We start from the raw sequence: 14,683 nt of genomic DNA on the forward strand, positions 1-14,683 counted from the left end.
TGTAATGCCTTGATGCATTTCAGATTGTTTTGGGCATAAAATCAAACAGTACTTTCGGGAGTGGAAGGGTAGTTCAGTGGTAGAATTCTCGCTTGCCATGCAGGAGACCCAGGTTCAATTTCCGGTTCATGTACTTCCCAAAAACTGACAAACAAACAAACAAGCAAAACAAACAAACAAAAATTCAACAAATGGTGCTGCAATATGGGATACTCACAGAGAAAAAATAATGAAATGTGACTCAGCCATACAGCATGCAAAAAAAGTATTTTCAGTGTCCCTTGAGGGACTGGGTAAAGAAGGCATGGAACCATTAAACTCCCCATCCTACCCCCCACCTGGGGAGTTCCTACTATTCTCTCAAGCAATAGTAATAGATTACTAAAATTGTAATCAAAGAACTTTGCAAAGTCTTAATCTACGATCTATTCCTTTTTGAAAAACATAAATTATCCCCATTTAAACTTAGAACAGGGAGACTAAAATATATGAGCCCTGCCTAATAAAAGGAGATATGCTAATAAGCCAAGTCCTTGATCTTGAGGCTTGCACTTATAAAACTTATTTTTGTAATAACATAATGTCTAAGAATCCCCCCCTGAAATCTCTGTATTGCTCAAACACAGGCTCTCTCTAAGCCAAGCCCTACAAATAAACTCACTACTTTCCCTCTATGTGGGACATGATTTTCAGGGATAAATTCTCCTGTCACCACGGGACGTGCCTTCCAGGATTGACCTCCCCGTCACCATGGGATTAGCAATGGATTCATTATAAAAAGGGGAAAAGAAAGTTTCAATGGCTAAGAGATTTCAAATAGAGTCTGCAGGTCATTCTGGAGGTTATTCTTATGCAGGTTTCAGCCAGATGTTGTCAACATTATTCCTGAAAACCCTAAGAAAACTCCCAGGTTCTATTTAAAAAGTTATTTCCCCAATGTAACATAGTCACAAATTACCTAATCATAATCCTTCTACTCCTTTTAAATTACTTAAATCAAATTAAATTTACTTATTAAGTTTATTTTTTAGAGACGTAAAGCCTCTGGATTGTTCCTAAACCAGCTAAGCCATGAAACCCAGAGATACCACTCTCCATGGAATAACATTTCATACCTCTACCTGATAATATTGATGGCTCTTCTTTAGCACGAAGAAGTTATGCCCAGATATCCCTCAGTATTGAGGAACGAACAAAAACAAAAGGGAAGAACTAAGATTTAACAAATGATTACGTATTATGTTACCAGACAAAGCTGTGGATTCCTTTGCCCTACACGCTCAATAAAACAATTCCTGATATACTGGGGTTCAAAGAGAGAAATAGGTTATTACTACATGTGTAGGAGGTGAGCAAATGGCCTAGCAATCCAAAATCTCTCTCTCCAAACAGTAGTAATTTGGGTAGTTTTATTAGAGAAAAGATGGGCAGGGTTTAGGATAATGAGCACAGTGGCCCCAGATGATGTAATTAGAGGTGATCTGATCACTGAGCATGCGCAGATTGATTATATGCTTAGTCAATGAAGGAAAATGGCAGAATGAGGTATAGGTGACTTGTAGGTTAAAGTTTAAGCTACTGCACATGCCAGGTGGGACCACTTAGGTTAAATCCAGTATAGGTCAAGATAATTTTGGACTTGGGATGGGTTAGTTCTGGGCGGACCCAAGACCCTTCATTAATAAATCTTAGAGGCTATCTTTAGCAAGTGCAAGACTCTAAAGTTGAAAAACTGGATAACTAGGTACAGATGAAGGTTAGTCACAGGTTTTTACAATCACAGGGACAAGAAGATAAGGGCTATATAACCATTATCAGAGATCAAGGTAACTGGATTACAATTTAGAGATTGCAGGTATTTCCCTGTATACTCCAATATGTTAGAAAGCAAAAAGGATTATTTATGTAATGGTTCAGTAATCACAATCATCCCTTAAATCCTGATTTCTTGGTTACGATTATGATTACAGAATCATTATATAGATGTTTTTATTCTAGTATTCTGTAGAATGGCCAAAAGTTAATACCTAAGTGGACAGTGTATATGATTAGCTGTACACATTTCATGACCTAGAACAAATGTATGACACTATTGCAAGGAGTTAATAATAGAGTGGATATGGGAAAAAAGGAATCTATTGCAAACTAGGGACTATACTTAACAGTAATATTTTAATACTCTTTCATCAACAGTAACAAATGTACTACATCAATTCTATAGGTCAATAATGGGGAGGCAATAAGAGGTATGGGAGGATTTTTTTTATTTCAATTTCTTTCCTGGAGCAGTGAAAATGTTCTAAAGTTGATAATGGGGTTGTATGCACAACTATGTGATGACACTGTGAGCCAGTGATTGTATACTTTGGATGGTTTGTATGGTGTATAAATATATCTCAATAAAACTGCATTTAAAAAAAATTAATACCTGAAATTACTGAAACTGGCTGAACTAGTATCAGTCTTGTTTATACTCGTTTATACCTACTATTGTGATGGTTATTCTAGCCTATACTCAGCCTTGTTTATACTTATTCTGATGGTTATTCTAGCCTGGTCTCAGCCCTGTTTATACTTAGTATTGTACTAATGTAAATACATAAAATAATGCAATATAATGTAAAATACATAAAAACCCTAAACTCCTGAAAAAAAAAAAAAAAAAAACCTGCTTCAGGTTAAGCACAATCCATAGAACAGATTGATAATGGAGTAATGATGGTTAAGTCCACGCATCAGCTTGCTCAGGCTATGTGCACTGAGGAAAAGGAAATGATCAGACATTGTGGGGGTTATTAGACACTGGCTCAGAAGTGACATTAATTCCAGGAGATTCAAAATGTCAGTGTGGTCCACCAGTAAGAGTAGGGGCTTATGGAGGTCAGAGATCAATGGAGTCTAGCTCAGCTCCATTTCAAAGTGGATCCCCAGACCCATTCTGTGGTTATTTTCCCAGTCCTGGAACACAATTGGAATTGCAACTGGCAGAACCCCCATATCGGTTTCTTGACATGTAGAGTGAGGGTTATTATGAAAGGAAAGGCCAAGTGGAAGCCAGTAGAACTACCTTTATCTATCAAAACGGTAAATGAAAAGCAAACCCACATTTCTGGTGCGATTTCAGAGATTAGTGCCACCATCAAGGACCTGAAGTTATGCAGAATATGATGGGAATCATATCCCACCATATCCCCATTCAACTCTCCTATTTGGCCTTGCAGAAAACAAATCTTGGAGGATGCCAGTGAATTATCATAAACTTAAAAAGATGGTGACTCCAATTTCAGGTGCTTTTCCAGATGTGGTAGTTGTTACAAACCAACACATCCTGCTACCTGGCATACAGCTGTTGATTTGGCAAAAGCTGTTTTTTCCAAATTTCTGTTTTTTCTGGGGATCTTTTCTAACAGAAATTGAGAAACTGTTTTCAGTTGATTAGCCTGCTACCTGGTGGCACATTGATTACATTGGATCACTTCCATCATGGGAGAAGCAGTGTTTTATTCTAACTGAAATACAGCAGGGCTTGACTTCCCTGCTTCCACCAAAACTACCATCTGCAGACTTACAGAAGGCCTTATCCACTGTCATGGTATTCCATGCTGCATTGCTTCTGATTAAGGAACCCATTTCATGGCAAATGAAGTATAGGAATAGACACATGCTCATGGAATTCACTGGTCTTATGATGCCCCCCATCATCCTGAAGCAGCTGGATTGATAGAACAGTGGAATGGCCTTCTGAAGACTCAATTATGGCACCAGCTGGGTGATAATACCTTGCAGGCTGGGGCAATGTTCTCCACAAGGCTGTATATGCTCTAAATCAGCGTCTACTCTATGGTGCTGTTTCTCCTATAGGCAGGAGTCCCAGGCCCAGGAATCAAGGGGTAGAAATGTGAACAGTACCACATATTATTACCCCTAGAAATCACTAGAAAAACATTTGCTTCTTGTCCCTTTAACCTTAAGCTCTGCTACTCTATAGGTCTTAGTTTCAAAAGGAAGACTGCTTTCATTGGAAGACACGACAATGATTCCATTGAACTGGTTGCTTTGGGTTCCTCATGCCTCTGAATCAACAGGCAAGAAGGGAATTACTATACTTGCTTGGTGATTGATCCTGTCTATCAAGGGGAAATAGAACTGCTACTACACAATGGTGGTAAAGAAGAATCTTCCTGGAATACAGGAAATCCCCTAGGGCTCTCTCAGTACTACCATGTCCTGTGATTAAAGTCAATGGAAAACTGCAACAACTCAGTCTAGGCTGGACTAATAGCCCAGAAACTTCAGAAATGAAGATTTAGCTCACCCTACCAGACAAAGAACCATAGCCAGCTGAGGGGCTTGCAGAGGACAAAGGGAATATGGGATAGGTAGTGGAAGATGGTAGTTATAAATGAGCTATGACCATGTGACTGGTTACAGAGGGCCGTAATGGCTATGAATATTTCTTCCTTTGTCTTATTATAAGTATGTCTGTATATATACATAGAGCAAATATCTTTGTTTCCTTCCCTATCTTATCCCCTTATCATAAAACATAAGTTGTATTAACTTCATGTCACAGTATTTAAGATATAGGATATCAAGTCTAAGAGTGAATATTACCCAAGGAATTGCACCCTGTTCTGGGAGAGTTAGTGTGCTTATATGCAGGGCAGTTGAGATTTAGGCAAGAATATGACTGCTATTGCTTTTATTTAGAGATTATGTATGGTTAAAGGCGATGTGTATGGGTGTCAAGTTGATAAGGGGTAGACTGTGATGGGTAAGTTCATGTATCAACTTGACCAGGTTATGGTGGCCAGTTGTTTGGTCAAATAAGCACTGGCCTGATTCATGGATTTAAATCATCAGTTTAAGTTAATTGCATCTATGGCTGATTACATCTACAATCAATTGAGGAGACTGTCTTCAACAATAAGAAGTAATGATTTCAGCAGTCAGAAGAGAGAATTTCCACTTCATATCAGCTAGCCAGTTTTTCCTGGGGAATTCATCAAAAACCTTCATGGGTGTTCCAGCTTGCAGCCTACCCTTATGAAATGTGGATTTGCCCATCCTCACATTCGTATGAAACTGTTACTATTTTAAAAATCTCACAATACTTATATTATGTATAATGCCCCAAATTCAAAATTCATACTGATGTATATGAACTCTAATTTCTATTGAACTTAGCAGCACATAATTTATCTATTATTCTCTAATTTTATGTTAGTTCTCTTTCCAAACTGGATTATAAAATACTTACAAAACAGCCAATATAATTTGTACCCTCCATAATACTCATCATAGCATCAAAATATATATTTTGGTTCTCAAAAAATATATATGTGATTCAGTATAGGACAAAATATCCATAAATATGGTTTAAATGAATAGCCAAAACACATAAAATGGAGAAGAGGTACATAGGGATAGAGGTAGAAGTAAAGGAAATGAGTAAATAAGTGCATCACAGAAAGAATGCTTTTCTGGTAAAATATTTACTTATCCTTCTTTAAGCATAACTTCAACTAACCTAGTCATGTTATTTTTAATGTGATAATTCAAAGTTCAAAGTTTAGAGTTTAACAGGTACTTTCTGGTTCCCCTTCCTTTCATTGGGGGGGAAAAATAAAACCCTAACTAGTTCAAGAAGTTAGCTAACATTTATCTGTCAAAGAATACCTTTCTAAGTACTAGTCATTAAAATTGTATTAGTCTTCCTCACTTATATTCAAAATGAGCTGTTCATGAGAATCAGAACAAATATTTAGAAAATGTACTTTTGTAAACAAAAGCTTGTCTATTAAATTTCAACCCTCCACAAATATCAAGAATGTGGTTAAATAATGTCCCAAATCACTTATAAATCTTTAAAACATTTAATAATTTAGGAAGTAGTTTAATGGGTTACATTAGGTAAAATTCTCCTGGAAGAGACTTCTGTTTAAAGCATATATATATATATATATATTTATGATTGAAATATACCTATGAATATATCTGAAATGATATATAGGAAAGTTATAATAATACAGCAATTATTATACAAGGAATTACTAGAATGAAAACACATGATCCTTAGTTAAGTGTTGGAAAATTAATCTTTGCATAAGGCAGTAACATGGATACTCTATAGATATACTAAAATTTTAATTAAAAATTGTGTTAATGTAATTATATTAAAAATATTTTCCTATTAAAAAATGTAGGTACTTTTGGATATTAGGAACTTTAGTTGCAATTCTCTGAGATGTTATGAACATTGTTTCTTTATCACAAGATGCAAATGACATAAGTGCTTTCTTATGAACAATTACATTAAAGAATTTAATCTCTTATAAAGATTATTTCCAAAGAATTCATGCTACTTACAATGTACCTCTTCAGTAATTTTCTGCTTAAATATTACTTTCCTCTAATCATTACTAAAATTACTATGTTATATTAAAATAAATTTAGTTTGAAATCCTAGTGATCAATGAAAGGGAAGGGTAAGGGGTATGGTATGTATAATTTTTTTTCTGTTTTCATTTTCTGAATAGATGCAAATGTTCCAAGAAATGATCATGATGATGAATATGCAACTATGTGGTGATATTGTGAATTACTGATTATATATGTAGAATGGAATGATCAAAATAGGAACGTTTGTGTTTGTTAGGTGTTTTTTGGTATTTAAAAAAATATATACATACGATGGAATATTATGCAGCTTTAAGATAGGATAAACTTATGAAGCATGTAATAACATGGATGGACCTAGAGAACATTATGCTGAGTGAGTCTAGCCAAAAACTAAAGGACAAATACTGTATGGTCCCACTGATGTGAACGGACATTCGAGAATAAACTTGGAATATGTCATTGGTAACAGAGTCCAGCAGGAGTTAGAAACAGGGTAAGATAATGGGTAATTGGAGCTGAAGGGATACAGACTGTGCAACAGGACTAGATACAAAAACTCAAAAATGGACAGCACAATAATACCTAATTGTAAAGTAATCATGTTAAAACACTGAATGAAACTGCATCTGAGCTATAGGTTTTTTTTTTTTTACTATTATTATTACTTTTATTTCTTTTCTCTATATTAACATTCTATATCTTTTTCTGTTGTGTTGCTAGTTCTTCTAAACCGATGCAAATGTACTAAGAAACGATGATCATGCATCTATGTGATGATGTTAAGAATTACTGATTGCATATGTAGAATGGTATGATTTCTAAATGTTGGGTTAATTTCTTTTTTTCCGTTAATTAATAAAAAATAAAAAATAAAAAAAGTAAAAAAAATAATTTTAAAAAATTACTATGCTATTAAAGTAACTGTAAAATAAAAAAATAAATCATCTCATCTCTGACAATTTCTGACTCCATGTTCCACCCCACATCCATGTATGTACTTTGCTGATGAATTAAAAAAAACAAACTGTGCTATGCTTTTTCTGAAGGAATGAAGCCCTTTAGTGATTCGTAGGTTTAGAACACAATTTTCCCTTTAGCAAATGGTTGTGTTATTCAGTGCTCAACTGTGCTAAAAATGTTGCTAAAATAAGATAACTAAAAGCTGTATGTTTAAGATTTTTGAGTTTTTTAACCCTTGCTGAATTTTCCAAATTTATATTAAAAGCAGCTAAAATTGAGATTTTATTTTCATAACTTCAGAAGAGTCTTTTCAAACTCCTAGATGGGAAGAACAAGTACTTTTTAGATGACTGTGAACATTCATAATTTTAATTTTGGGGGGAGGAAGAGATGAGATTTCCTTCAGATGTCAGAAAAAGCAGGGATTATACAACAATTCTGGCAACACTCACCAATTTGTATAGTGCAAATAATCAGGAAAAGGTGAGAGCATGGGAGAGAGTTAATTCATTATATGAATAAATATGATCTGAAAACGATAAATATGTAACAACTAATTTCCTAAGCAGAGTATGCTTATCCCATCAGATTGTAGGAAACATGACTGCATGCTTTTGAAACAAGACATTTTAGTATCACCACATTTGCAAGTGGAGAATTGACAGTACTTGACATACAAGCATGACAGCTTACCCACAGCATTGTAGAGAGGTTCTCCAGTTAACTTGTCCCAGACGACAGTGGTTTCCCTCTGATTGCTAACACCAATGGCTTTAAAGAGAAAGTTAAACAGAAGGGAGCAGAAAATTAAACAAGTTGAAAATTACTTTTGGAGAATTGTTCTCTCTCTTTTTTATAGGCACAAATAAACATAACAATTTGCAAAAACATTTGGAATGTCTGTAGTGGTATTTATTTTCTTTAAGTGGCCCAGGGAAAGGTGAACACCTAATGTCAAATGTTTCTTTTTAGTTCTACAGATTCTTCCTGCTTCAACACCAGCATGCAATGACATGGACCCAGATCAGTACCCAAATGTTGGCTTACAAGAGGAATCCAATAACTTCCCAAATTTATAATACCTAATTTATCATTCTGAGCAAACCAATGATCATCTCATGCATTTATTTACTAATTGCTATAAGAATGCTCTCCTCCTGTTTGTGTGTATGCATGTGTTCATGCATCTTAAGAAAAGAGCCACAGATAAAATTCCTCATGCTGACCAAACTCACACTATATGGTTGGATAGAAACTCAGCTTTATTCACATATTTTAATATTGTCACTAGGTATAAGACTTTGAACCAAGTAAAAATACAATATGCAATGGCATTTACATTATACTGACCTATATATATGTATATATATATATTTATTTATTTATTTATCAAGTGCTATCACTACAATGTTATAAGCACTATCCATATTCTCCTTATTCAAATTCAGCTTGATTCAGCTAAATCAGAGCTTCTCAGACATAGTTATTCTGGGAGGCTTTTGAAAAATACTAATGGCCAGGTCCTGGCACGAATATTCCTATTTAACTGACCTGGGGTGGAATCTGAGTATCAGTATTTTTGTGACTCAGGTAAAAAGCACTGGGCTGAGAGACCGAGCTTGTTCCAGAATCTGAGATTAGGACAGACCTTAGAGGCCATATGGTCAAGATAACAACACGTCTCTTGCTCGATTCTACTCTAGAATCTCCTTATCAAGTGATTATCCCAGGTATGCACTTCAAGTGACCAGATTACTTACTGCCTCTGTCAAGGCAGATGGTCTCTATTGGGTAGGTTTGTTACTAAAATTCTTTTCCTTGCTGCTTCCACCTATAGGTCTTAGCTATTTTCTTTGGAAATATACAGAATAACATGAACCCTTCCTCCACAGATCTGTCTTCTTTCAACTCTTTTCTTCCCCTGCCTAGGCTAAACAATCCAATATCCTTCAAATGCCCCTGCCTCCATATGACATGGTTTAAAGTCCCTTCACCATTTCACCTGTAAGCATGAAACTATTTGTCTATGTCCATCAAACTGTAATGCCCAGAATAAAACACAGTACTCTAGGAAAGCTCAGACGAGCACAGAGTTGAGAGGCACCACCACCTCCCTTGTTCTAAATAATATCCAGTTAGATTTACTTATTTTAATCCTTTCCTAGAGATACAAAGAGCACTGAAATTCTACTCTGAAGAAACTTAAGAGACATAGGGTAAAGGAATGAGTGTTGTTGTTTTTTTTAAGTCAAAGACAAACATATTTGGAGGAATAAATGAAGAAAAAGGAGAATGGGGGAGGGTGGGAATCAATGGGACATGCTGTGATTCTTTTAGTGACAGGAGGGGATGGAATTAACAACAAAGGTGAAAGAAGAGCAAAGCAGAAGGCTGCTGCTTCCTTGTAATGAAAGAAAGGAACGGGAGCAGGTGATCCAGATATTAAGGAAAAGGAAGCTAAGAAACTGAGGCCTTCAAACCACAACTTTTTCTATGAAGTAGCAGGCGTGGTTATCTGCTGAAACTCGGCCAAGCAAAACTAGGACTGAAACTCTGGAGCACTATGAGGAAGAACAAAGGAATGTCAATTATGCAGGGTCATGAAAATAGATGGTAATTCATATTTTAAAACTTTAACCTATGTGTGAGACTAAAGCAAAAAACGTTTATTTTCTACAAAATTTATATTTTGACTGGTGCATTTCCTAATATAATTTGTGTGGACAGTGTAATTGAACACCATAAGTACATGTGAGTAGGGCATATGATTTTGTAGGTTTGTCCAGAGTGATGCCCCGATAAATCCCAGGGTGATTTGAACAGTGAATAAAAAAGTATTTGCAAAGTCCCCTTAAGGGAATGGTGAGAAAGAGGGAAAATTCAACTTCCCCAAGTGGAAAATTCTTGATATTCTCACAAGCAGTGGGGACAACCAAAGCAGTAGGCTGAGCCCCCAATCTTAGGGTTTGCTCATAAGAAACTCAACCCTGCAAAGGATAGGTTAAGCCTACTTAAAATTAAGCCTAAGAGTCACTCCCAAGAGAACCTCTTCTGTTGCTCAGATGTGGCCTCTCTCTCTCAGCCAACAAGACAAGGAAACTCACTGCCCTCCCCCTCTCTATGTGGGACATGACTCTCAGGGGTGTAAACCTTCCTGGCAATGTGGGACAGAAATGCTAGAATGAGCTGGGACTCAGCATCAAGGGATTGAGAAAACTTTCTTGACCAAAAGGGGGAAGAGAGAAATAACACAAAATAAAGCGTCAACAGCTGAGAGATTTCAAACAGAGTGAGAGGTTTTCCTGCAGGTTATTCTTATGCATTCAATAGATATCACCTTTTTAGTCAAGGTGTAATGGAGAGGCTGGAGGGAACTGCCTGAAAATGTAGAGCTGTGTTCCAGTAGCCATATTTCTTGAAGATGATTGTATGATACAGCTTTTGCAATGTGACTGTGTGATTGTGAAAACCTTGTGTCTGATGCTCCTTTTATCTACCTTATCAACAGATGAGTAAAACATATGGATTAAAAATAAATAAATAATGGGGGAACAAATGTTAAAATAAATTTAGTAGATTGAAATGCTAGTGATCAATGAAACGAGGGGGGTAAGGGGTATGGTATTATGAATTCTTTCTCTTTTATTTTTATTTCTTTTTCTGAATTGATGCAAATGTTCTAAGAAATGATCATAATGATGAATATACAACTATGTGATGATATTATTGATTACATATCAAGAATGGAATAATCATATGGTAAGAATGTTTGTGTTTGTATGCTGTTATGTTAAATAATGAAAGAAAGAAAAGAAAGAAAAGAAAGAAAGAAAGAAAGAAAAAGAAAGAAAGAAAGAAAGAAAGGAGAAAGAAAGAAAGAAAGAAAAGAGAAAGAAAGAAAAGAAAGAAAGAAAGAAAGAAAGAAAGAAAGAAAGAAAGAAAGAAAGAAAGAAAGAAAGAAAGAAAGAGAGAAAGAAAGAAAGAAGGAAAGAAGGAAAGAAAGAAAGAAAAACATCTGGAGTACTATCTACTAGCTCTCAGGCTCTGAAGCCAGACTGCTGGGGTTCAAATTCCTATTCTTCTACCTCCTAGCAGCATGGTCATGGGTCTCAGTTTTGACTTCTGTAAGACAGATATAATAGTTCTCTCCTTACAGAGTTACGGTGAGGAATCCCTGATCCAATTACATACTAAAACAGTGCCTGGAACATAGTAAGAACTCAATAAATGTTATCTGTTGCTGCCATTGTAATCACTACTATTGAGGAGAGTGGAGTGACAGTTGTAGAGAGTGGGATTGAGCGAAGCAGGACTCAAGGGAATTTCCCAGAAGCACTGAGGGCATAGTATATGCCAGAGTCCTCAGCGGGACCTTAGGAATGGGTTGCAAAAGTGGAGTATTGTGAATGCAATACTTCTTTTAGTGGCTACTTGACAATGTGGGATCATAATGAACTCAACGTCAACTAAAATCTCCTATTACTCACCCCACATTAATTTTCCTAGAAACAACCTGGTTTTCCCTTAGCTGCAATCCTTCAGTCAATATTTCTATCTCCCTCATTTTCTCTTTCCTCATTGGTGCATTCTAACTTGAAGTCAGAATCTATTCTAGAGGTATTTCTATCGGAGCCTTTGGTCACTGAAGAAAGAGGTTGTGTCCGGAACACTCCTTCTTTCCCTTCTACCTTAATTCTATTCCTTGGTTCCAAGTAAAATTGATTTTCTTGCAAAGTCCAGTGAATTACCTTCCATGGATTTTCTTCCAGCCACAAACACATCTTTATTACCCGTTTTTCCCCAGGGCACTCAGACCTTCTGCAATGCTTCTGAATGTTTTCAGTGTTCCAACTTGTCATTTTCACCCTAAAATCCTCTACTTCTTTTTTAAAGAAAAACTTTTCTGACTGCTAATCCCAGTATCTATGCCTTTCTTAATGGTTCCCAATTCTAATTCCCTCTTTCTCAGAATAGCACATGCAGGTTTTATAATTCTCCACCCTAGTTCGTCTGCACCCTGTAGGAAAATATGAAAGTTACATGCAGAAAGTATACATTTCTTGGCTGCAAGAGCTTTTAGTTATTGATATTACAACCATCAGTACATATAAAACCCAATTAATTACTTTTGTATTTTGCAAGTTTACAATTCGCCTACATCTTTTCTCAGGTGGTGTTTTCTCTACACTGAGTATTATTAGTAAAATTAAACAAGTTAAAAGGTACATTTAAAATGTCTGGTTATACAGAGAGGCTGGAGGGAAGTGCCTGAAAATGTAGAGCTGTGTTCTAGTAGCCATGTTTCTTGAAGATGATTGTATAATGATATAGCTTTCGCAGTGTGACTGTGTGATTGTGAAAACCTTGTGTCTGATGCTTCTTTTATCTACCTTATGGACAGATAAGTAAAACATGGATTAAAAATTAAAACAAAAAGTCTGGTTATATTGCAAACTATGCTTTTTAATTTTATTTTTTATCAGTAATATATATATATACATATAAATATATATATATATATATTTTTTTTTGCATGCGCAGGCACCAGGAATCGAACCCAGGTCTCTGGCATGGCAGGTGAGAATTCTGCCACTGAGCCACTGTCGCAATGCCCTTAACAGTAATATTTTAATACTCTTTCATGAACAGTAACAAATGTACCACATCAATACCATGGGTCAATAATATGGGGGGGATAAGGAGTATGAGATTATAAGGGTTTTCTTTTTTCTTTTTCTTTCTTTTCTGGAGTGATGAAAATGTTCTAAATTTGATCTTAGGGTTACAAGCACAACCCTGTGATGATACTGGGAACCAGTGATTTTATACTTCAGATGGTTTCTATGCTGTGTGAATATATCTCAATAAAACTGCATAAAAAACATCTGGTTAAATTCTGCTTAAAACTGTCTGTGAAAAATTATAACCACAGTTAAGAAAATATGCTTAAAAAGAAAGACTTTGGCGATACAAGATGTTAATTGTTATCTTTGCATGGCAAAACTATGGATGACATACATCCTTTCAAAAAAATAAAATCATAATTTACAACTGAAACAAATTTTTGGAAAAAACCTAAAAACACAAAGAAAAACATTCAGAGCCCCAGAAGAAAGCTCTGTGACTACTAACAGTGCCATGTGGGAAGTGGTATCAAACTTTTTAGGAAAAGTCTCTGTAAGTTGTGTGTTTGAGGCAAGTTATAACAATTGCATGTAAGATGTGGTCTGTGCTGGGAAGTTATGGTCGGAAATGGTACCCTTGAGAAGGCGGTTGTGAGAGGTGATGGAAATGTGAGTATGTTTGGTAGGGGCAGGCAATAGAGGAGTGGATGAGAGCCATTTCCCTTTTCTCTTACAATGAAATAATGATGTTAGATAAAAGAGAATCTAATCACTGAGAACTTTATGCTCTCAGCTTTTAGACTACTTATGAATAGGAGTATCTGGTATTGTAATTCTTTATACTTTGGAGTCCTTTAGGCAAACAGACTCAAGAAGGAAAGAAGCAGCTTATGTCTCCAGCTAATGTGTGCTGTTCAGCTGTGGAATGAACTTTGATTTTGGAGGCATTGTTCACAGTGAGCTAAAATCAAACCTTCTGACAGATAAGGATAACTAAAGCCAATGAAACTGGAATTTGCAAAAGAAATACAGCCAGATGTGATGAACTCTGTTAATGATTCTTAGGTAAGACTATAAATGACATTGATCTCAAGCTAATTTACTCACCAAACTGAAAATCAAAATTGGTATCTGTGATTCTCATCAGTGTGGCTTGGGAAAAAGAGCACTGGACTTGGAGCCGGGGGAGCTGTGTTTTAATGTTATCCACCACTAAATGTGACCTGCAATAAGTCCCTCTCCCCCATCTGCAGCTAGAGGGAGCTTATCTAGGTGAAAGAAGAGTCTTTACAGCTTTAATGTTCTGTGATCGAGAGTTCTATATAGGCAAAAACAAAGCTTGGCCCTTGGCAATGCCAATTCAATAAAGTATGTGGGACTAAATGTTTTTTTAGCACAAATGGCCTGGTATGGAGGGGCTTGGGGTATGTTCTTTTCCTCGGCCATAGACTGGTATTTCTTAAGAAGAATGTGCTTGGTCATTCTGGTTCAAGTATGGGTTTCACACTGGGTAAGACAGGAGTGCAGAGAAGAGAACTGCATGTTTGGTGTCTTTACAGATGAGTTAGTGCAAGTGGAGGACAAGATACTTGGGCAGGAGCTATGTATCACCCTCACATATACCACAAAAACAAGAGAAAAAGGACCCAAGTGGGTCCAGAGGCCAACATGCTACAGAATCACCTTACCTGGAAGGT

At 36.1% G+C, this 14,683-nt stretch overlaps 1 protein-coding gene across 3 annotated transcripts in view; it reads right to left on the reverse strand.

The window, feature by feature from the left end:
• The window catches only part of GK (glycerol kinase), an 87,395-nt gene that overhangs the window by 55,773 nt on the left and 16,939 nt on the right, over window positions 1–14,683 (reverse strand). For all 3 annotated transcript variants that reach the window (XM_077145437.1, XM_077145436.1, XM_077145434.1), the window contains exon 4: window positions 8,056–8,133. In XM_077145437.1, coding sequence (XP_077001552.1) covers window positions 8,056–8,133 — 78 coding nt within the window. The remainder of the gene's footprint in view (window positions 1–8,055; window positions 8,134–14,683) is intronic.

This window comes from Tamandua tetradactyla, chromosome X, assembly GCF_023851605.1.
Source record: "Tamandua tetradactyla isolate mTamTet1 chromosome X, mTamTet1.pri, whole genome shotgun sequence".
NCBI classification, from domain to species: Eukaryota; Metazoa; Chordata; class Mammalia; order Pilosa; family Myrmecophagidae; genus Tamandua; species Tamandua tetradactyla.